At 45.2% G+C, this 23,680-nt stretch overlaps 2 protein-coding genes across 2 annotated transcripts; one reads left to right on the plus strand and one right to left on the minus strand.

Moving 5' to 3' along the window:
• Positions 1–249: 249 nt before the first annotated feature.
• On the minus strand, positions 250–14,070 carry crlf3 (cytokine receptor-like factor 3; the record flags this gene model as incomplete). The annotated part of the gene is made up of 9 exons (XM_079233778.1): positions 14,028–14,070; positions 7,383–7,510; positions 3,682–3,889; positions 3,001–3,088; positions 2,531–2,708; positions 2,200–2,428; positions 1,384–1,522; positions 1,171–1,283; positions 250–512 (listed from the first exon to the last, which is right to left on the minus strand). The coding sequence occupies exons 2-9, from the start codon at positions 7,497–7,499 to the stop codon at positions 250–252; spliced, it is 1,335 nt and encodes a 444-aa protein (XP_079089904.1). The 5' UTR covers positions 7,500–7,510; positions 14,028–14,070.
• A 1,842-nt stretch (positions 14,071–15,912) lies between these two features.
• Positions 15,913–18,020, plus strand: LOC306749380 (mpv17-like protein; the record flags this gene model as incomplete). Its single annotated transcript, XM_079232661.1, has 4 exons — positions 15,913–16,219; positions 16,558–16,628; positions 17,202–17,231; positions 17,805–18,020. The coding sequence occupies 4 exons, from the start codon at positions 15,913–15,915 to the stop codon at positions 18,018–18,020; spliced, it is 624 nt and encodes a 207-aa protein (XP_079088787.1).
• Positions 18,021–23,680: the final 5,660 nt, after the last annotated feature.

Consider the following 23,680-nt stretch of genomic DNA (forward strand, 5'->3'; position numbering starts at 1 on the left):
TTAACGATTTTTAATCTGAAATATTAACCTTCTTCTCCCATTTTTTTGTTATTTATCTTCTTTTCAAAATGTTTTTACTAAGCTTAAAATGGCCGTAACACTAGAAAGGCAGTGTTCAAACACAGACCAGTGAAGCTGCTGGTGAACCGATCTGGACGTTAACATTCTGGGAGGAAAAGACGGATTCTGTCCAGACAAAGAACAACAGAAGAGAAAAACTCCAGCGGATGAAAATGAGGAGAGGCTCCATCAGAAGACCAGGACCTTCCAGCCCGAGTGGGCGAAGGAGCAGCCGAAGAAGAGGCAGTCCACCGCCTGGTCCACCAGCCAGTCGAACACCACCTCCCGGCTGCCGGAGCCGATGGTGACCCTCAGCTTGAAGTGGCCGCCGTCGCTCGGACCGCCGCCGCCGGGGAACAGGTTCACCAGCTCCATGTCAAAGGTCACGGCCGAGCCCAGCGTCACGGCCGGCAGCTGGTTGGTCATCTCTTTACCGTTCACGAACACGGCTCCTGGAGGGACACGAGTACTCTGATCAATACTACTCTTATTGATACTCTGATCAATACTACTCTTATTGATACTCTGATCAATACTACTCTTATTGATACTCTGATCAATACTACTCTTATTGATACTCTGATCAATACTACTCTTATTGATACTCTGATCAATACTACTCTTATTGATACTCTGATCAATACTACCGTAAACTTCGGGTTACAAGCCGCTTCTACCTCCGGTGGGTGTCCCCGCTGTAGCAAGCTAGCAGCAGCTCTAGCCAGTAGCCAGTAGCTAGCCAGTAGTAGCAGCAGCGGGGAGCTAGCTGCTACTACTGGCCGCGTCCCCTCTGCCTGCGTCGGATGTCGAACCGGGGTTGGTCCCGCTACCTTTGGTGGTTAGCGCCTGCTAGCGCTAGCAGGAGCGCTAGCAGTGGGGAGCTAACGGGGACACTGACCGAAGGTAGTTGCGGCTTGTAACCCAACTTTTACGGTACTCTTATTGATACTCTGATCAATACTACTCTCAGTGATACTACTCTTCACAATACAATCGACTTTGTTAAGTTATCTGTACTTTTACTACAACTTCACAAAGTTACGCAATGTGTGTGTGAGAAAACAAGCAGAACGTAGCAGATTCGGTTCTGCAGACTTGTTGCCGGCGTACCGTTGGTGGAGATGCAGACGGCCTGATCCCTCTGCAGAGACTCCGCCCCTCTCCTGCTGTCCACACACACACCGAGACTGTCCCTCCGGTCCAGCTGACCGACTGCCGACATCCTGCGCACACACACACACACACACACACACACACACACACACAGTGAGACGGGCCCTCGTCTAGCATCTCTAAACGTGTCGCAGCGCGTCGTGGTCGTACTTGAAGGTGAGCGTCTGGCCACAGAAGTACGTGGGAGCGTTGGAGTAGAGGACGCCGCAGTGCGAGTGGGAGGAGTCACTGCGCAGAGCGATGTTCCTCCTGCTGCTCAGGATGTAGCCCTCAGAGCCCGGACTCCACTCTGCAACACACACACGCACACGCACACACACACACACACACACACACACACACGCACACACACACACACACACACACACACACACACACACACACACACACACACACACACACTTATTGACTTGAAAATACGACTATCATGCACAAACACGTTTAAAAGTAAAAAGACATACTTCTAGTCTTGTATTCCTGTTTATTCTAATTGTTTGTTAGTAGAAGATGCAACAATACCGCTAAATAAAAAGTATGCATGAATTCTTCGGCTTTCAAATCGTTCACTTTCTTCTCACTTTCTAAAGGAGATCGCCCAATATTTAATTGATTTTCACATACATTTCAATGAAAAAACTGATTATTGAGAAGTATTACAAACTATATACATACATATACACACCATGTATATACCACTTCCATTGGCACTTAATAAATACAAAATATTAAACACAAATGCTGCAAAAAAATGAGATAGAATGAAGTGATATGAATATATATTTCATTTTACTAAACAGGACAGAAATAACAGCCAGACTGTATGTATGTATGTATGTATATACATAAATAATACTTAAATAAAATAATGCTCAAACAGCGTATTTAAGAATGTGGCATTGTTTTCTTCCATAAAGAGCATCTGACGTAAACATTTTGTTGGGTGCAGCCCCTCCGGGTCTCACCCACCGTGGGGCGCCAGCGTGGTGTACCCGGTCTGCGGGACGCTCCAGGGGCTCCACTCGGTGCGCCCCTCCCCGCGCGCGCAGACCCTGAACAGGTAGTCGGTGTGCGGGTCCAGGTGCAGGACCAGGAACTCGCAGTCCCGACCGATGTAGGCGTCCTCGAACTGGCTCTTCCCGCCGCCGGAGCGCCGGTGCTGCATCCGGTAGTCCGCCGCTGCAAAGTCCTCGTCCACCTGACGCAACAACAACAACAACAACGACAACAACAACAACAACGACAACGATGAGGAGGTCTGCAGCGTGAGCAGAGAGGAGTGCGTTCACGCCGTGCTGACCTTGCACCAGCGGACCAGGATGCTGCCCGGCCGCTCCTGCAGCTCCTCTATCTGGACCGGCGGTCGGGAGGAGACGGAGCCGAGGCGCGACACCCGGTCCCTCAGGAGGCCCAGCAGGGAGTCGTCCAGCTGGGCGGAGACGCACGGCACGTCCACCAGCGCCGGCACCTCCGGCAGGCTGGAGACAAGAAACACCACCAGAAGCAGAATCTGAATACTCTGAGTCTAGTAGAAACGCAGAGAAGGTCCGGAGCGATCGGTACTTTAGACGCTGGAGAGATAATCACTTTAATTGTTGCGCTCAGAATGTATTTTAAGGATTTTCAAAACGTCCTGTGTTGTTTCCATAGAATGAATGAATATATACTTTATTAATCCCCAAGGGGAAATTTAGTGTCGCGTAGCAGCCATTTACACAAAAAATAAGATAAGATAAGATATAAAAACTGTGAGGGTAAAGTGTGACACACCTGTCCAGCTGGATGTGCATGGCCTTCTTGGTGAAGCTGCCCAGCTTGTCCTCCTTCTCCCCGAGGCCGCACCGCAGAGCCGCTTCGCCTGCAGGGTTCATGCACATTGTGACCAATGCATTTCATGACTTCACATGACTTTTCACAAAAAAATTTCATGACCTTAACCCATATTTCCATGACTTTTCCATGACTTTAAACCAAATGTCCATGACAAGCATTTAGTGAAATCTGGGTGTAAACAGTAAAAAGTGAGTAAATGTAGTATTTAAACTAACAAGGAGAACACAAAGCATACAGTAAACCTTAAATGACTCAAATGAATGAGACAATAGTTTGACTAAAAGAATAAACATTTATATAGGTGCCTGTATGTATGCCTGCTTATATTCTGGGTCTTTCTTTTAAAAGCATATTCATTATTTCAAACTCAGCGTAAATGAACGTCATGAACACATGAATATAACACATTAACATGACTTTTACTAAACTTTTGGGATTTTATTTTTTTCAAGGACTTTTCCAGGCTTGAAAATAAACATTTTAAAACTCCATGACTGTTCAAGGTTTTCCATGAGCGTATGAACTCTGCCCTGGAGACACGGAGGCCATGTTTTAACACCCAACACTGATAAAGATGAATGAGACGTAGCATCATCCGTGTAAAGGTAAAGCCGTCACCGTCTCTCAGCAGCTCGTCCGCCTGGCCCACTCCGTGCTCGATGAGGCTCTGGCAGTCGTCCAGCGGCTTGACGCTGTCCGCCTCGATGGCGTCCACCTCGGCCAGCAGGGCGGCGCAGCGCTCTGACAGCAGACGGCTCGCCGCCGCCTGCAGCTCCGAGAAGTGGCGCCGCAGGGCCTCGCGGGCCTGAGTGGAGCTTCCCCGCACCTGCAGAGGAGAGGAGGTTCATTCTGCAATTCCAAAACCGTCACCACCGGTAACACCAACGTCTTTAGGGCACTACGTTATAGCATCTGTTAAAGACTGTAATGAACGTGTCAAAACAGCTTAAATTTACAGAATAATGTGATGTTTTTGTATTTTATTGTCGTCCAAATCTCATCACAGCTGATCAATGTAGCTTTAACACATGAAGCATAGACTTCTATACAACCAGAGGGGTCGCCCCCTGGTGGTCAGGAGAGAGAATGCAGCTTTAACACATGAAGCATAGACTTCTATACAACCAGAGGGGTCGCCCCCTGGTGGTCAGGAGAGAGAATGCAGCTTTAACACATGAAGCATAGACTTCTATACAACCAGAGGGGTCGCCCCCTGGTGGTCAGGAGAGAGAATGCAGCTTTAACACATGAAGCATAGACTTCTATACAACCAGAGGAGTCGCCCCCTGGTGGTCAGGAGAGAGAATGCAGCTTTAACACATGAAGCATAGACTTCTATACAACCAGAGGGGTCGCCCCCTGGTGGTCAAGAGAGAGAATGCAGCTTTAACACATGAAGCATAGACTTCACTACTTATATCACACACAGAATAATCTCTCTGACGAATAACTTGTCAGGAAGCTTGCGGATTGCCATCGGCGGTAGAGGTCATGTTTCAGTTCCTCTTTGCAGAACACACACACACACACACACACACACACACACGAGGGAGTGATAGAAAGATAGCAGGAAACGGAAGGCTGATTGACCACTGCTGCACTGATAAACAAGGGACAGTACAATAATGGAAACACACACACACACACACACACACACACTGAACTTTGTGTGTGTACGTGTGTGGACTGTTCCACACACACATAAGGCATCACTTCCTGGCGACTGTCAGCGCGACACAGACAGACAATTATCAATATTTTGGGTTTGGTTGGGAGAAAAACACAGTGGAACAAAAAATATGAGCAAACGTCATTAAACACGGGAGATGACAATGTTTAGTGTGTGTGTGTGTGCATTAGTTACTTTACTTAATAGACAGTTTATCTCTACACAAAATCAATAACTAGTCAATGTAATCGGAGGAGTTACTGTGAAAATGATGCCGTATGAAATAATATTAATACAGGTAATTAATATATATATATATATATATATATATATATATATATATATATATATTTAGGATTTCATCATTAGAGCTTAATTCATATAATGTATGGTTGTATTAAAGCAAAATTACATGATAAAAGAAGTTACATTAGTTCATTCTTGAGAAGCAGGAAGAGTTAAAAGTGCAGCAAAATCTAATAGTTGAGGATATTCAACATTTGTTTCCCTATAATTAATTTAGTATTTGACTTTACAGGCTCCTCCTATGAATCGCCACCTTAACGTGGTGGAGGAGTTTGAGTGGCTCAGTGATCCTGGGAGCTATGTTGTCCGGGGCGTCAGCCCCTGGTAGGGTCTCCCAAGGCAAACAGGTCTCGGGGGAGAGCCCAGACTAAGAGCGGTTCAAAAAACCCTGATGAATAGCAGCCCACGGTCTGAAGTTACCTCGCCCGGACAAGGGAAACAGGGGCACCCTCCCGGAGCCAGACCCAGGAGGGGGGGCTCGTCGGCGAGCGTCTGGTGGCCGGGCTTTCGCCCATGGGGCCCGGTCGGGCTCAGCCCGAAGAAACAACATGGAGCAGCAGTCACCCCGTGGACCCACCACCCGCGGGGAGAATTATCGGGGTCGGGTGCTATGCAGACCGGGCGGCGGGCCAGGCAGGAGACCTGGGCGAGCCGATCGCCGGCAGCATAGACTAGCTCTAGGGATGTGGAACGTCACCTCGCTAGCGGGGAAAGAGCCGGAGCTGGTGCAGGAGGTGGAGCGGTACCAGCTAGATATAGTTGGGCTCGCCTCCACGCACAGCATGGGCTCTGGAACCAAGCTCCTGAAGAAGGGTTGGACTTTGTCCTTTTCTGGAGTTGCCCAGGGTGAGAGGCGCCGGGCGGGAGTGGGGATACTCACGAGCCCCCGGCTGAGCGCCGCTATGTTGGAGTTTTCCCCGGAGAACGAGAGGGTCGCCTCCCTGCGCCTACGGGTTGCGGGGAGTAAAGCTCTGACTGTTGTTTGTGCTTATGCACCTAACAGCAGTTCGGAGTATCCGGCCTTCTTGGAGTCGGTGGGAGGGGTCCTGGAAAGGGCGCCGCCTGCCGACTCCATAGTTCTCCTGGGATCCGGTTCGGGAGTCTCGGGATCGCCTCTCTGCTGTTCGCGGATGATGTGGTCCTGTTTGCCTCCTCGGACTGTGACCTCCAGCATTCACTGGGGCGTTTTGCAGCCGAGTGTGAAGCGGCAGGGATGAGAGTTAGCGCCTCCAAATCTGACGCCATGGTGCTCTGCCGGAAACCGGTGGATTGCTCCCTCCAGGTGGGGACAAACTGCCTGCCCCAAGCGAAGGAGTTCAAGTATCTCGGGGTCTTGTTAACGAGTGAGGGTAAGGTGGAGCGGGAGATCGACAGACGGATCGGTGCGGCTGCAGCTGTAAAACAGGCGCTGTACCGGTCCGTCCTGGTGAAGAGGAGCTGAGCCGGAAGGCGAAGCTCTCCATTTACTGGTCGGTCTATGTTCCAACCCTCACCTATGGTCACGAACTCTGGGTCGTGACCGAAAGAACGAGATCTCGAATACAAGCGGCCGAAATGAGCTTCCTCCGCAGGGTGGCCGGGCTCACCCTTAGAGATAGGGTAAGGAGCTCGGACATCAGGAGGGAGCTTGGAGTCGAGTCGCTGCTCCTTCGTGTCGAAAGGAGTCAGCTGAGGTGGTTCGGGCATCTAGTCAGGATGCCTCCTGGACGCCTCCCATTAGAGGTTTTCTAGGCACGTCCAACTGGTAGGAGACCCCGGGGAAGACCCAGGACACGCTGGAGGGATTATATCTCCCGGCTGGCCTTGGAACGCCTCGGGATCCCCCAGAATGAGCTGGAAAGTGTTGTGGGTGAGAGGGAGGCCTGGGTCGGCCTGCTGAACCTGCTGCCACCGCGACCCGACCCCGGATAAGCGGCTGATAATGGATGGATGGATGGATGGACTTTACAGGGTTCATTTCAAGATAATAAAGTAGTTATGAGATTACTGGCTCTTACTAGCGCTCCTCCCGTTGGTTTACACACTGATTGGTTGTTTACAAAGTCACATGATCAGAGACGAGATAAAACCCAGAGCCATGCTAGCTGTTCCCGCCTGTTTCCATTTCATTCCAATGTACTTTTTACTACATCTTGAAGTAATCCTTTGAATGCAGGGCTTTTACTTGTTGTGGAGTATTTTAAGTGAGGCATTAGTACTTTTGCTGCAGTAAAGGCTCTGAATACTTCTTCCACCACTGACCGTCACAGTGGAAACACAAAGGGATCCATAAGCAGCCAGGTGATGGCGCTGTCCAGCTCCCTTTCAGCCTATTTTAAACGTGTGTACTTGATGTGTGTATTACCTGTTTGCGGGCCTGGTTGAGCCCATTCAGACGCTGCTGGAGTTCACTGCGGTAGTTCTGGGCCGCCTCGATGCTTTCTTTAGCCTCCTGCAGCAACGCGTCCACCTCCGCAGACATCTTCCCGCCTCCTGAGACACCAGAAGAGAAAGAGTGTTCACAAAAAGACCTGAAGACGTTACAACCTGAAGACGTTACAACCTGAAGACGCTACATCCTGAAGACGCAACAACCTGAAGACGCAACAACCTGAAGACGCTACAACCTGAAGACGCTACAACCTGAAGACGCTACAACCTGAAGACGTTACAACCTGAAGACGCTACAACCTGAAGACGTTACAACCTGAAGACGTTACAACCTGAAGACTTACAACCTGAAGACTTACAACCTGAATTACAACCTGAAGATGTTACAACCTGAAGACGCTACAACTTGAAGACACTACAACCTGAAGACTTACAACCTGAATTACAACCTGAAGACGCTACAACCTGAAATAGAACCTGAAGATACTACAACCTGAAGACACTACAACCTGAATTACAACCTGAAGACGCTACAACCTGAAGACGCTACAACCTGAAGACGCTACAACCTGAAGACGCTACAACCTGAAGACGCTACAACCTGAAGACGCTACAACCTGAAGACGCTACAACCTGAAGATGCTACAACCTGAAGATGCTACAACCTGAAGACGTTACAACCTGAAGACGCTACAACCCGAAGACTTTACAACCTGAAGACGCTACAACCTGAAGACGCTACAACCTGAAGACACTACAACCTGAAGACACTACAACCTGAAGACACTACAACCTGAAGACACTACAACCTGAAGACACTACAACCTGAAGACACTACAACCTGAAGATGTTACAACCTGAATTACAACCTGAAGACACTACAACCTGAAGATGTTACAACCTGAATTACAACCTGAAGACTTACAACCCGAAGACGTTACAACCTGAATTACAACCTGAAGACACTACAACCTGAAGACACTACAACCTGAAGATGTTACAACCTGAAGATGTTACAACCTGAAGACACTACAACCTGAAGACACTACAACCTGAAGACGCTACAACCTGAAGACGCTACAACCTGAAGACGCTACAACCTGAAGACACTACAACCTGAAGACACTACAACCTGAAGATGTTACAACCTGAATTACAACCTGAAGACACTACAACCTGAAGATGTTACAACCTGAATTACAACCTGAAGACTTACAACCCGAAGACGTTACAACCTGAATTACAACCTGAAGACACTACAACCTGAAGACACTACAACCTGAAGATGTTACAACCTGAAGACACTACAACCTGAAGACACTACAACCTGAAGACGTTACAACCTGAAGACGTTACAACCTGAAGACACTACAACCTGAAGACACTACAACCTGAAGACACTACAACCTGAAGACACTACAACCTCAAGACGTTACAACCTGAAGATGTTACAACCTGAAGACACTACAACCTGAAGACACTACAACCTGAAGACACTACAACCTGAAGACACTACAAAACGTTACAACCTGAAACGTTACAACCTGAAGACACTACAAGACGTTACAACCTGAAGACGCTACAACCTGAAGACGCTACAACCTGAAGACGTTACAACCCGAAGACACTAAAACCTGAAGACACTACAAAACATTACAACCTGAAGACATTACAACCTGAAGATGTTACAACCTGAAGATGTTACAACCTGAAGACACTACAACCTGAAGACACTACAACCTGAAGACACTACAACCTGAAGACGTTACAACCTGAAGACGTTACAACCTGAAGACGTTACAACCTGAAGACGTTACAACCTAAAGATGTTACAACCTGAAGACACTAAAACCTGAAGACACTACAAAACGTTACAACCTGAAGACATTACAACCTGAAGATGTTACAACCTGAAGACGTTACAACCTGAAGACGTTACAACCTGAAGACACTACAACCTGAAGACACTACAAGATGTTACAACCTGAAGATGTTACAACCTGAAGACACTACAACCTGAAGACACTACAAGACGTTATAACCTGAAGACGCTACAACCTGAAGACGCTACAACCTGAAGACGCTACAACCTGAAGACGCTACAACCTGAAGACGTTACAACCTAAAGACGTTACAACCTGAAGACGTTACAACCTGAAGACGCTACAACCTCAAGACGCTACAACCTCAAGACGCTACAACCTGAAAACGCTACAACCTGAAAACGCTACAATCTGAAGACGCTACAACCTGAAGACACTACAACCTGAAGACACTACAACCTGAAGATGTTACAACCTGAATTACAACCTGAAGACACTACAACCTGAAGATGTTACAACCTGAATTACAACCTGAAGACTTACAACCCGAAGACGTTACAACCTGAATTACAACCTGAAGACACTACAACCTGAAGACACTACAACCTGAAGATGTTACAACCTGAAGACACTACAACCTGAAGACACTACAACCTGAAGACACTACAACCTGAAGACACTACAACCTGAAGACGTTACAACCTGAAGACGTTACAACCTGAAGACACTACAACCTGAAGACACTACAACCTGAAGACACTACAACCTGAAGACACTACAACCTGAAGACACTACAACCTGAAGACACTACAACCTGAAGACACTACAACCTGAAGACGTTACAACCTGAAGACGTTACAACCTGAAGACACTACAACCTGAAGACACTACAACCTCAAGACGTTACAACCTCAAGACGTTACAACCTGAAGATGTTACAACCTGAAGACACTACAACCTGAAGACACTACAACCTGAAGACACTACAAAACGTTACAACCTGAAACGTTACAACCTGAAGACGCTACAACCTGAAGACACTACAAGACGTTACAACCTGAAGACGCTACAACCTGAAGACGCTACAACCTGAAGACGTTACAACCTGAAGACACTAAAACCTGAAGACACTACAAAACGTTACAACCTGAAGACATTACAACCTGAAGATGTTACAACCTGAAGATGTTACAACCTGAAGACACTACAACCTGAAGACACTACAACCTGAAGACACTACAACCTGAAGACGTTACAACCTGAAGACGTTACAACCTGAAGACGTTAAAACCTGAAGATGTTACAACCTGAAGACACTACAAAACGTTACAACCTGAAGACATTACAACCTGAAGATGTTACAACCTGAAGACGTTACAACCTGAAAACGCTACAATCTGAAGACGCTACAACCTGAATTACAACCTGAAGACGCTACATCCTGAAGACGCTACAACCTGAAGACGCTACAACCTGAAGACGCTACAACCTGAAGACGCTACAACCTGAAGACGCTACAACCTGAAGACGCTACAACCTGAAGACGCTACATCCTGAAGACGCTACATCCTGAAGACGTTACAACCTGAATTACAACCTGAAGACGCTACAACCTGAATTACAACCTGAAGACGTTACAACCTGAAGACACTACAACCTGAAGACACTACAACCTGAAGACGTTACAACCTGAAGACGTTACAACCTGAAGACGTTACAACCTAAAGATGTTACAACCTAAAGATGTTACAACCTGAAGACACTACAACCTGAAGACACTACAACCTGAAGACACTACAACCTGAAGACACTACAACCTGAAGACACTACAACCTGAAGACGTTACAAGACATTACAACCTGAAGATGTTACAACCTGAAGACACTACAACCGGAAGACGCTACAACCTGAAGGCGCTACAACCTGAAGACGTTACAAGACGTTACAATCTGAAGATGTTACAACCTGAAGACACTACAACCTGAAGACGCTACAACCTGAAGACGCTACAACCTGAAGACGCTACAACCTGAAGACGTTACAACCTGAAGACGCTACAACCTGAAGACGCTACAACCAATGTTCGCATGAGGCTGCAACATAACAGAACGTGGATAAAGTGAAGGAATACTTTCTGTATGTGGAGTTAAATACTCAATAACCCGCATCTTTCACCACGAAAACTACAAAGATACAACTCTGCATGCAGAGCAGAAGATGTGTGGCAACAAGAAAACCACTTCCTGCTACTTTAGAGCACTTATTATGCAGTCGTGAGCCCAGAATGAAAACACTCAGCAAGGCCCAGCAGCAGCTATGCTTCATGTGTTAAAGCTGCATTCTCTCTCCTGACCACCAGGGGGCGACTCCTCTGGTTGTATAGAAGTCTATATAAACTACTCTACTTCTCTTGATTTATTCCCTCAGTAAACATTGTAAACATGAGTTTGTGTCTTAATCTCTAGTTTCAAGTCTTCTTCAATACAGCATGATGTTCATTTAGTAAATTATAGTCATTTGGAGTCAAACAGACCATAAAGCAGGGGACGCTTTAGGGGCGGGGCTACAAGGTGATTGACAGGTCGTCTCTGTCACTCCTTGTGTGACTCGCAAAATAATCTTCAGACTTAAAGTCTTCAAATGATGGCGGTTTTAAACTTTCGTTTTTTTTCTTCGTCTTCCTCGGAGCGGAGTAGTGATGCAACGAGCTGCGGTCGGCCGGCTTCCTGTACGGCATCTCAAAGAGGAAGTGAGGCCTCGCGCTTCGGCCACATGCATGTGAGCATCTTCCTTCAAACCGCCATGACCGGAGCATCTCAATGTCAAACCATCAAGTCAAGTACACATTTTATTTCAGCTGCAAGATAAGAGACATAACCTGTGAGTCATGTTCAAAGAACATGTTGGGCTCCAGAATCTGACGTAGGACTGCAGATTATTATTATTTCCTAAAAGCCCAAGATTCTGTATTCAACATTTTAGCTTTTCTCTTCACAATAAAATAAAAACAAAGAATACAACTAGAAGGAATTCATTTTTGATCGTTAAACGATAAATTGTCGACAGTCAAAAATATAAAAATCAAGTAATTGTTTCATCAAAAAAGAGATTGGTTTCTTCTGCGTTTGTCAGAACGCTAGTTTAAAGTTAGCTTAGCTTAGCACAAAGACTAGAAGCGGAGGGAAACTGCTAGCTTTGTTAACGAGCCGGTCGAGTTCAGACGGAGCCTAAACTTCAACAACTTTGAGAATTGATTAAATCATAAAAGTCAAGTAAAGAAATGACCAAAAGCTCGCTGGTCTCAGCTTCTTACATAAAAGTGAATTTCTTCAACAATTCACCAATTATGGAAATGTTTTGCATATTACTTTAGCTCTAATGTACACTAAACGTAAGAGGATTGTCTTTATTTTAAGTTAAATTGTCCCAGTAAACTGATCTTCTGTGCTCCAGAATTAACACCCACATGAATGCAAATTGTAGGACGACAGAAATTATGCAGAATTATTCAAGCGTGAAGATATTGCTCCTCTTTCTGCTGACAAACTGCACAAAGCAGCAGCTGTTAACTTTCAATTTTATTTTTATATGATCTAAAAGTCATATGGCCTCCAAAATCTCAAAACTCCCACGTCCATAAATGTGTAAATATATCTTACATATATGATGACGTGGCTGTAGAAACAAACATATATTGATGTTGTTTTTGTGCAAATGTGCAGGCCGAGCTTTCTCCTGAGTATTTAGGTCAACCTGCATGGGGTGACGTCACTGACAGACGGGGTTAGAACCTATGGAGTGACAGAGTCTTCCTCTGGAGAGGCTGACAAGCATCGTCACATACATGTTGTGTTGCGTTTACTCTGCTCTTCTCCAGCTGGATGTGACGTCACGAGCTGTTGTGTTAAGCCACCAGACAAACACACACTCTTTGTTTTGATGGGTTTCTGCCATGTGACCCACATTTTAATTTCACACGTTTCATATTTCAATAAGCTGCATGCACCTCCTTTAGCATGCTGCACTAACAGAGCTGTGGAGGGTCTCACGTGCAAACCCACGCTATTAGCATTAACATTATTAATATGAATATTATTATGATTATTACCACAGGCGAGGAGACAACAGGACGTGTCTCAACTCGCTCAACACAACTTCCGTATTGTTGTAGTTATTTCCATCTCGTTGAAACCTCAACGCCCACCACATTCTTTAGATGCTTCACAAGTTCCACAATGTAAAATGCTTAAATGCATAATTCTCGCAGCAATGTCACGAGGCGGCACGTCGGCGCGTTTGATCTGATGAGATCAAAGCGGACTGAACTCCTGCAGAAATCTGCTGTGTTTAAGTTGTCGCTGCTGTCAGAGAACCCGCGGGCGGCTCTCCACAGAGTTAACCGCTTCTTGTGCACTTATAAAGAGATACAAGCAGTTCGGCGTGGACGCCGTGTCATAAGCAACTTATTTATCTATTAAAACACAAACTTCAACAGCCGCCTCGCGTCTTCTGGGGCAGAAGATGAGGCGAAGCGGCAGAAACAGAAAGTCATGCTCGGCTCACGAGGCGGACAGAGCCGCTGTTGGACAAGAGGAGGAAACTGTGTTCAGACAGAGAGGAGACTTCTTCACGGATATTCTCCTGTTCCTTCTCACAGAAACGTGAGAAGACAGAAGTTGAGGTGGAGCTCGTGCGCTGTTAAAAAGACACGCAGGCTCGAGCCCCGAGAGGAAGCAGCGCCTCTGCGGTCTGAATAAAGAAGCGGTTCTCAGGTGGGTCCTCTCCGTCGCACGTACCTGTTTCACAGCTTTCTGGTGGCCATTTAATCCCGAAAGTCGTGAATCAGCTCGCAGCCGCCGAAGTTTTGCTCAAGTCCCCAAAAAATGACACTTCCGAGGCGTTCGGGCCAGCAGCCAATCATAGACGAGACAGATTTGATCGACAGGGAAACCGGCCAATCGGATTGAGATTCGCTTTGATCCCGCCCCCTTCCCATCACCCAACCGCCTTATGATAAAGTGGTGCTCAAATTAGTCATTGTACTGTTAGTATTTATATTTAATTTCACATTGTATGTATTATGTTAAAAGTAATATGTCATATGTGTCACTATTACATACATTCGTAAATATGCATTTAACTGTTTCTATATCTTGTCCTTTTCATTTGCTGTAAAGCTAAATAATTGTATTATGCACAACTGGATGTTTATGCATCTTATATGATATAACACTTACATTGTAAATGGAGGATCTTTTAATAGAACACATCTTAACGTATGTTATGACTACATCCTAATATCTGTTTATTCTAATTGCATTACCTTCATTTGTACAGATGTTTAGATCCTTAAATACATTAATGGGGTGAAAACTATTCAGCAGTCAAAGTAGTAGTATAACTAAACTGTAATAAATCATGTGCTACATATTCAAATAACCTCGAAGAACACGGAGCAACACATAACAGTACCAGAGGTTACACAGTGACAGTAACAGGTACATTCCTCCTCAGGTACAGGTGAGGTCATTGGCTCTATGTGGTGACGTCGCCATCTATCGGTGGTAATGTGTTCACTGGAATAGGGGTCCCATGTTGGATGGATCAGTGAGAACCTTTATAAACATGTATAAACCTTTATAAGCATTTATAAACATCCTTGAGTAGTTGTTCCACATGTAATTCAGTGTATTGCAGTTGTTTTGCTGTTAACCCTTTAAACCTTTACGTGGGCTGGAGGAGGTTTGAGAGCCAGAGCAGGATGTGGAGCAGTTTAATTTCCCTTTCCATTACTTTACATGTAACTAACTAAGAGTATAAGAAAGTAAGAGGGTGATATTAAAGGTAAACCAAATGTTTTAATGAGGAAACTCACTTACAGAACCAGCGTGGCTGGGAACACAAGAACAAAGGGAGGAAGGCAGTATATATATATACAGCTTCTCATTAGGGTGGAGTAATTGTGGGCGTGGCTTTCTCCAGGGCAGGAGCGCTTATTCTCACCCCCACCCTGCCTCAGGTGTGATCACGTGACCTCTTGATGGAGCTTTCTGACGATAATCCTGCAGGTTTATTACAAGCGTCCTTATAATAACTTTATAGTATGGAGAGAGAGAGAGAGAGAGAGAGAGAGAGAGAGAGAGAGAGAGAGAGAGAGAGAGAGAGAGAGAGAGAGAGAGAGAGAGCATATACCCATTGCGGGGTTTTGGACACCACAGATCTCACAGTGCGTGGGTTGTGTGGCTGAACGCGATGACGTCACACGGGCGCGGGACAATCCACCAGATTAGCGCGTGACCCGCAGGAGCAGACGGGATGATCTAGATTCCATATTTGTGTTTCCCTGAGACATCTTCGTGTTTCCCTGCGCGCGGGAGGATCGGGTGCATTTTACGCACAACCCTCAGGACGCAGAGGAGGCCTCTCCAAACATGCCCACGGCGGTGCCACGGCAGGCCTTTACGCAGGAGCCGAGAGGAGCGTTTGAGAAACTTTGTTTGGAGGAGTCTGCGATGTGTCTTTAGCCACCTGAGACCCGGTGATGTGTAACACTCCCGCTGCCGTTGAAGCCGTCTAATCCCTCCTGATTACCGCGCAGATGGGTCATTCTAACCGCGATGCTTCTGCGTCTTGATCGCCCAATCGACGCCGTTTGAGGGGCCGTGCAGCATCACTTGTAGCATGAGGAGAGCCGTCCTGAAGGAAGCCGCCAAGCGGTTCCCCTGGCTCGCCAACGTCACTTTGTACGGGTGCTTATTCGCCGGCGGCGACCTGGTCCACCAGCTCATCGCGCAGGAGGAGCGCATGGACTGGAAACACACTCGCGACGTGGCCATCGTGGCCATCAGTTTCCATGGAAACTTCAACTACTTCTGGCTGCGGGCCCTGGAGAGGCGGTTCCCCGGGAAATCCGCCGGGATGGTCCTCCGCAAACTGCTGCTGGACCAAAGCTTCGCGTCGCCTCTGGCCACCAGTGTCTTCTACACAGGTAAACTGCTCTAACCATGAATGCAAAGACACGTTAGACTTCGGTTCAGAGTGGAGACCCACTGGTTCGGTTGAGATGAATATCACGTGATGCCCAACACATCCACATCTAAACTCTTTGTTTCAATGTCACCAAAGCACGAACACAGACTCCAGTGTGACTTATCAGTTGCACATCTGTAACATACAGTCAGTAGTGAGGTGATGCGCTTCTTGTTAAAGTGGATTCTCAGTAACACACCATGTGGGTCAAGGTGAGGAGACATAACACACGTTGTAGTCGTGCGTAATGGCGCACGGCGCCCTGAGCGCTGCGTAACGTCTCCTGGTGTCCTGCAGGAGTGAGCTTCCTGGAGGGAAAGGAGGACATCCTGGAAGACTGGCGGGAGAAGTTCTTCAACACCTGGCAGGTGAGTGAGGCCTCGGCAGCACCGAGCAGTAGGAGTGAGTCGCCTTGCCCTTCCACCGCCTCACTGTGCGACCTCTCCGCCAGATTAACCCAGATCGTGCCGCGTGCTGCGGCTGCGCAGTGGGCACGAGGCCCGGGAGCAGGTCGGGTAATTCCACTGCCAGCGGATGAAAAAAGAAAAAAGAGTCAGCGAGTTTCTGCTGACGTCACTGTGTAAAACGCGTCATGATCAAATGTTAATTCATAACCTCTTAAATCTTATTTTAAGTGTAAAAAGTGTCGGATCAGTGATTCTTGTGTCACTCATCTTAAACAATTAAGTTTCATTTCTCAGTGATGGAAATACATTATTTACTGAATGGGCCAAATATCACTGACCATGAAACATAAATACATGTTTATGCTTTGTTATAAACAACCATAAACATAACAGAGACAAATAAAAACCAACAGTAAGTGATATTACAACATAAGTATTTAGTATACATTACAGAACACGTTGTTCCATAAATGTCATATAATATAAATTTCATTTCACTGTGTCTCCACTCATCATATCCTGTTTCTCTTTCAGACTGGACTCATGTACTGGCCGTTCATGCAGGTAAACACGGCACTGATTGGTGCACATTCATGTCTGACTTTGTTTTATTGATTTGAGAACAGGAAGACGTTTGTTAGGAAACCTTAAAGATCTTTAGGGCGACCTGTCCGAGCTAAAAGGAGAGACGCTGACGCAGCAGGACAGAAGGAAAGTCCAAGAAAAGGTCCTGCAGTGGACGGTCCAGATAAAAACAAAGAAACGTTGCATTCAGAGGGATTAAAGTAAAAATATATACACGTATACGAGCGCATGCATTCGTTATTAGCAGACGGCAACCTCCGGTTCTCAATAGTGAAGCCGATGCTGAAGGTTCTTAAAACTTGCATTCTCTCTGCTGAGACCAGCCGGGTTAAAACAGAGACTATACGTTTCCCATCCAAATTCCCTAGTTGTATGGGAACGTAACTTATAGTTGCATCAGCAGCGTCAACGGTGTTTGTGTAATTCCAGTCACGGCCAGAGGGGGAGACAAAAGGTACAAACTCCAGCTTTAACGTTTGTTCTGTTCCACTGAAGGATCAATGGGTTTCATGTGTTTCTGTGTTGAACATGGCGTCCTGTCTCCTGCCACAGCTTCTGAACTTTGTCCTGATGCCGTTGTACCTGCGGACGGCCTTCATGGGCTGCTGCGCCTTCCTCTGGGCCACCTTCCTGTGCTTCTCGCGGCAGAGCGGCGACGGCACCGCCACCGTGGCACTGGCCTTCGTCATGGACCCTCGCAAGACCCTGGAGGAGATCCGTGAGGCCCGGCTGGATCGGAAAAAGCAAAAGACCCAGCGGGAAAACTAGAGGGAGGAGGAGGAGGAGGAGGAGGAGGAGGAGGAGGAGGAGGAGGAGGAGGAGGCGGAGGATGAGGAGGAGGAGGAGGCGGAGGATGAGGAGGAGGAGGAAGAGGAGGAGGAGGAGAAGGAGACGGCGGCGGTTTATGTCTTTCCCGGCCTTTGACAGACGGGTTTCCACTTTGGCTGATCCATGAAACTGACAAGCAGGTTACTGGTTGGAAAAAGAGAAATATTTCTCTCATACATACACACAACAGTTGACTGTAATGGCTGCTGTAATATTACTGAAAACCTTTTAATGACAATTTTCTTCCTGTGCGGAATATTATAATTATGTTTGACCTTTTTCTGTGCAAAGAAATGTGTTCTTGGATAAGTGGGAAATAATTTAGTGTAGCCAAAGCTGAAGAGTCTTGAAGCTGCATTCTCTCCTGACCACCAGGGGGCGACTCCTCTGGTTGTATAGAAGTCTATGCTTCATGTGTTAAAGCTGCATTCTCTCTCCTGACCACCAGGGGGCGACTCCTCTGGTTGTATAGAAGTCTATGCTTCATGTGTTAAAGCTGCATTCTCTCCTGACCACCAGGGGGTGACTCCTCTGGTTGTATAGAAGTCTATGCTTCATGTGTTAAAGCTGCATTCTCTCTCCTGACCACCAGGGGGCGACTCCTCTGGTTGTATAGAAGTCTATGCTTCATGTGTTAAAGCTGCATTCTCTCTCCTGACCACCAGGGGGCGACTCCTCTGGTTGTATAGAAGTCTATATAGATGACTCTACTTCTCTTGATGTATTCCCTCAGTAAACATTGTAAACAATGTAAACATGAGTTTATGTCTCAATCTCTAGTTTCAAGTCTTCTTCAATACAGCATGATGTTCATTTAGTACATTATGGTCATTTAGAGTCAAACAGACCATAAAGCAGGGGATGACAAACAAAAATGGTCACTTCCTGTTCATCGGTTGCAAAAAAGCCAAGATGGCGACGGCAAAAATCGTCAAACTCGTCCTCTTCTTACAGTCTGAGGGTGAAAGAGGAAACTCAGGTGCAACAGGTGAAAAAGAACAAGAGAATACATCAGTTAATATTAATGTATAAGAGGCTCTAAAAACAGCACCAGAATGATGGCGGTTCCCTCTGCGGGATCACGACTTTTTCTCATCAAGTTTTGGAGACATTTTGCTCTGAAGGTGCCGATGGACTGACCCTGAGCCGCCCAGGGGGTGACAGGGTGAATGGTTTCAGGGCAGCGATGGACAAGTGAAGCTCCTGAGATCAGATTCAGCGGCTCAATGTTTCTGCTTCACGTTGTTGTGCCTTCTCTCTCTCTCTCTCTCTCTCTCTCTCTCTCTCTCTCTCTCTCTCTCTCTCTCTCTCTCTCTCCCTCTCTCTCTCTCTCTCTCTCTTTCTCTCTCTCTCTCTCTCTCTCTCTCCATCTCTCTCTCTGGCTGACTGGTGATGTCATTAGCTGTAATCAATACAATGCAATATGTACATACTGTATATATTATATATACTTATTTATGTTGTGTGTGTACCATTTTTAAATGGAGTTTATTGTATCTGATGTTTAAGACAGGAGGCGAGAGCCTTGAATCATGAATATTAACAGTTTTCATGTTCTATATTTTCTTAAATATCGACGAATCCCATGAAAAGAAAATATATATCTATACAAAATAATATATATTATATATTTCATTCACTGAGCTCAAATAAATATGTATATATGTTTTTGTTTTTGTTAAAGATCTCAAAATATAGTTTCATTTAAAAAATGGGAAAAAATAAGTCCTTCAACAGCTGTGTGTGTGTGTGTGTGTGTGTGTGTGTGTGTGTGTGTGTGTGTGTGTGTGTGTGTGTGTGTGTGTGTGTGTGTGTGTGTGTGTGTGTTTTAATTAATGTGTTCTAACGGAGCTTTAAATCAGGCTGTGATACTGATACAGATAAAACCTGTTACGATTTGTCCACAGCGTGTTTCCTCACTAGGAAGCTTCTCAGTGTTTCCTCACTAGGAAGCTTCTCCGTGTTTCCTCACTAGGAAGCTTCTCATTGTTTCCTCACTAGGAAGCTTCTCAGTGTTTCCTCACTAGGAAGCTTCTCATTGTTTCCTCACTAGGAAGCTTCTCAGTGTTTCCTCACTAGGAAGCTTCTCCGTGTTTCCTCACTAGGAAGCTTCTCATTGTTTCCTCACTAGGAAGCTTCTCAGTGTTTCCTCACTAGGAAGCTTCTCATTGTTTCCTCACTAGGAAGCTTCTCAGTGTTTCCTCACTAGGAAGCTTCTCAGTGTTTCCTCACTAGGAAGCTTCTTGTTTGACCGTTGTCTCTCTTAGATCCTGTTTTTAATGACGCTGGACGACTTTTATTATTGTTCATCTGACTGACAGCTGAACACACAGCACATTTATTACCTATATTTTACTTATCGTGGATTCACCACGTTTATTTAGAGGTTTGGACACTTAGAGAAGTTTTGTGTTAAATTAGACATTCTGTTTTTTTTCCTTGTATTTGAAACAAAAATTCAAAATATTGTTCAGAACTTTGTGTGAATATGATGTCGTTTTGATTGTTTTAACCTCGACTACTTTGTTGCTTTCCTTTGATACTTTTTAGAAATACGACACTTCTTCCGTCTCTTTAATGTCACTAAACTCTCCTCTGGCCTGTGACGCCATGACGTCATGAGATGTGATGACGTCGTGGTGAGATCTCACAATGACATCATCAGATATCATGATGTCATCAGATCTCATGACGTCATGAGATCTGATGACGTCATGATATCTGATGATGTCATGGTGAGATCTGATGCCGTCATGGTGAGATCTGATGATGTCATGATGTCTGATGATGTCATGGTGAGATCTGATGATGTCATGGTGAGATCTGATGACGTCATGGTGAGATCTGATGATGTCATGATATCTGATGATGTCATGGTGAGATCTGATGACGTCATGGTGAGATCTGATGATGTCATGGTGAAATCTGATGATGTCATGGTGAGATCTGATGATGTCATGGTGAGATCTGATGACGTCATGGTGAGATCTGATGATGTCATGGTGAGATCTGATGACGTCATGGTGAGATCTGATGACGTCATGGTGAGATCTGATGATGTCATGGTGAGATCTGATGACGTCATGGTGAGATCTGATGATGTCATGGTGAGATCTGATGACGTCATGGTGAGATCTGATGACGTCATGAGATCTGATGATGTCATGGTGAGATCTGATGACGTCATGGTGAGATCTGATGACGTCATGGTGAGATCTCATGATGTCATGGTGAGATCTGATGACGTCATGAGATCTGATGACGTCATGGTGAGATCTGATGACGTCGTGTCACAGTTAAGCCGCTGACGATGACCTTGGCGAAGGTGACCAATCGGCTCCTGCAGCAGATTAAGACGCAGTGACCTTTGTTTAAAAGCTCCAAATATTCTGTTTGTTTGTCCTCATTCTGTGAAAAGACAATAAGATGCAAGGCTCATGAACATATGTGCATACTCTGATGAACATGACACAGAACAAAGCCTCCATCTTACATTCCTTCGTGGTGTTTGTGCAAAATAAAAGTCCTTCATGTTTAAAAGTAGCTGTTTCCTCGTCTCACATCCCAAATGCGCTGTATGAATAAATGTCAAAGAAGGCTCTTAAAAACTGGAATAATATCAACATATTTTAATCAGAAAAGTTCTCCATTTGGATTAAAACCTAATTCTGAATACCCAAACAGAATGTATGTGTGTGTGTGTGTGTGTGTGTGTGTGTGTGTGTGTGTGTGTGTGTGTGTGTGTGTGTGTGTGTAACAGCTTCATGCTCCAGTGATGGTGCGTGTGGATTAACCAGGATCAGATATGCTAGTTAATCCCTCTGAAAAGGACACGGTTGACCCAGCGTGACCTCTGACCCCGCCGACAGGAAGTGAAGATTCCCCCAATCAGAGTCCAGGATGCAGTCAGGTGCTCAGACACACGGCATCCTCCACTGGCCCTCAGGACCAATGTGTATATATATGCATCACAGCAGGAAGGAAAGGACCTAAAGCACACGCTTGACCATATTCAGGTCAAATAACGGAGAAAAATAATTAATAAAGAATATAATGAAAGAGAAATAAACAGCTGCAGATGAGTTAATGTTCTATAAATCACTTGTTAATCACTTTATCTGAATAAAATGATGTTTTGTTGGAGCTTTTGTTGTGTTGCATTCAGGCGCTGCAGGAAAGAGGAAGCTGTTTAAATGCAACTGTAAATATATGACTAGTAGATTTACAACGTACATGTTCATGAAGTATTTCATATACATTCTATAATATTTATATTACATCTCCATATCAATACAGACATTTAGGATCATTGCTTATTATTTTTATATATTAATAATCGCATTATATGAACACCACTGACATAGACCTGCTGACTTGACTGCTGCTATTAAACACCACTTTTGCCTCGTAATTATTTATCATAGTTTTCACTTTAATTGATCTTGCATAGCTTCTATTTTTATTTCTATTATATGTTAGTTTTCCATATCATACACTATTTATTTTTACTACATCTATGTATGTATGTCTGTGTGCTGCTGCTGTCATTAATATACCTCTGGGGATCATCAAAAACTCATCTTATCGAATAAGAAAAACAATATTTACGTACTGTCCCTAAACACAGCACAAGCTCCACGAATTCAAATATGATTATCTTTATAATGTATGGATATATATTTACATATATCATACATATATATTTATATATATATAACAAATCATATATATGCATATTTATACATTTGTATATTCATGTATATGTATATACATGAATATACAAATGTATAAATATAAATATATATATTTATATTTATACGTGTGTGTGTCAGTTTTCCGACAGCACTGGAAGGCATCACCGGCCTCCGGTAATTCATCACGACGTCTAGACTGAGAAGATTACGTAGACGCCCCTCAGTCACAGATGTCCCTCCTCTGATTGGACGCTGATCCTGATCCCGCCTGCTAACCTGTGACTGACAGGCCCCTCGACCAATAGCAGCAGGCGAACGGGCCCGTCGCCTGACTCCTGATTGGTTGACTCTGTCCGGACAATATGAACGGCATCTCGTATTGTTCGACGTCTTCTCGAGACTGAAGCGACTTTGCGGTTTTCCAACTCGGAGAAAGTGGTTTAATAGTTAAATGTTGAAGCGTTTCTCCATTTAAATAACACGTCGCTGTCGAACGTAAGTTACAGTTATGTTTGTCTCAGCGGAACTTATTTAAATGTGCAAGCTAAGAACAGTTCTTCTAACTTTCCCATCCTGTGTTGTTTAAACTTAATTATTAATAGTGTGAGTGTATTGTGTTTATGAAGCAGCTGTTCGTGCAGACAGAGGCATAAACAGCCGTTATCTCCCGGTCACGGTTCCTTCTGTCTCCTTGTTTCCTTCAGTCAGCTGTGAGTCTAGTTTATTTCAACATGGTTTGAGTTATTAAAGTAGTATTAAATGCATGTAGAGGAACATGAACCACGGCTCTGGAGCCGCTAGAACCTGCAGTCCAGTTCGGCTCATGCATATTAAATACAGCTGAGGTCAGATCAGTATCAGTGTTTTAGTTTGATGGTAAACTCTGTGTTGTTTCCTCTGATAAGA

This window comes from Taurulus bubalis (genome assembly GCF_910589615.1).
Source record: "Taurulus bubalis genome assembly, chromosome: 17".
Taxonomy (NCBI): Eukaryota; Metazoa; Chordata; class Actinopteri; order Perciformes; family Cottidae; genus Taurulus; species Taurulus bubalis.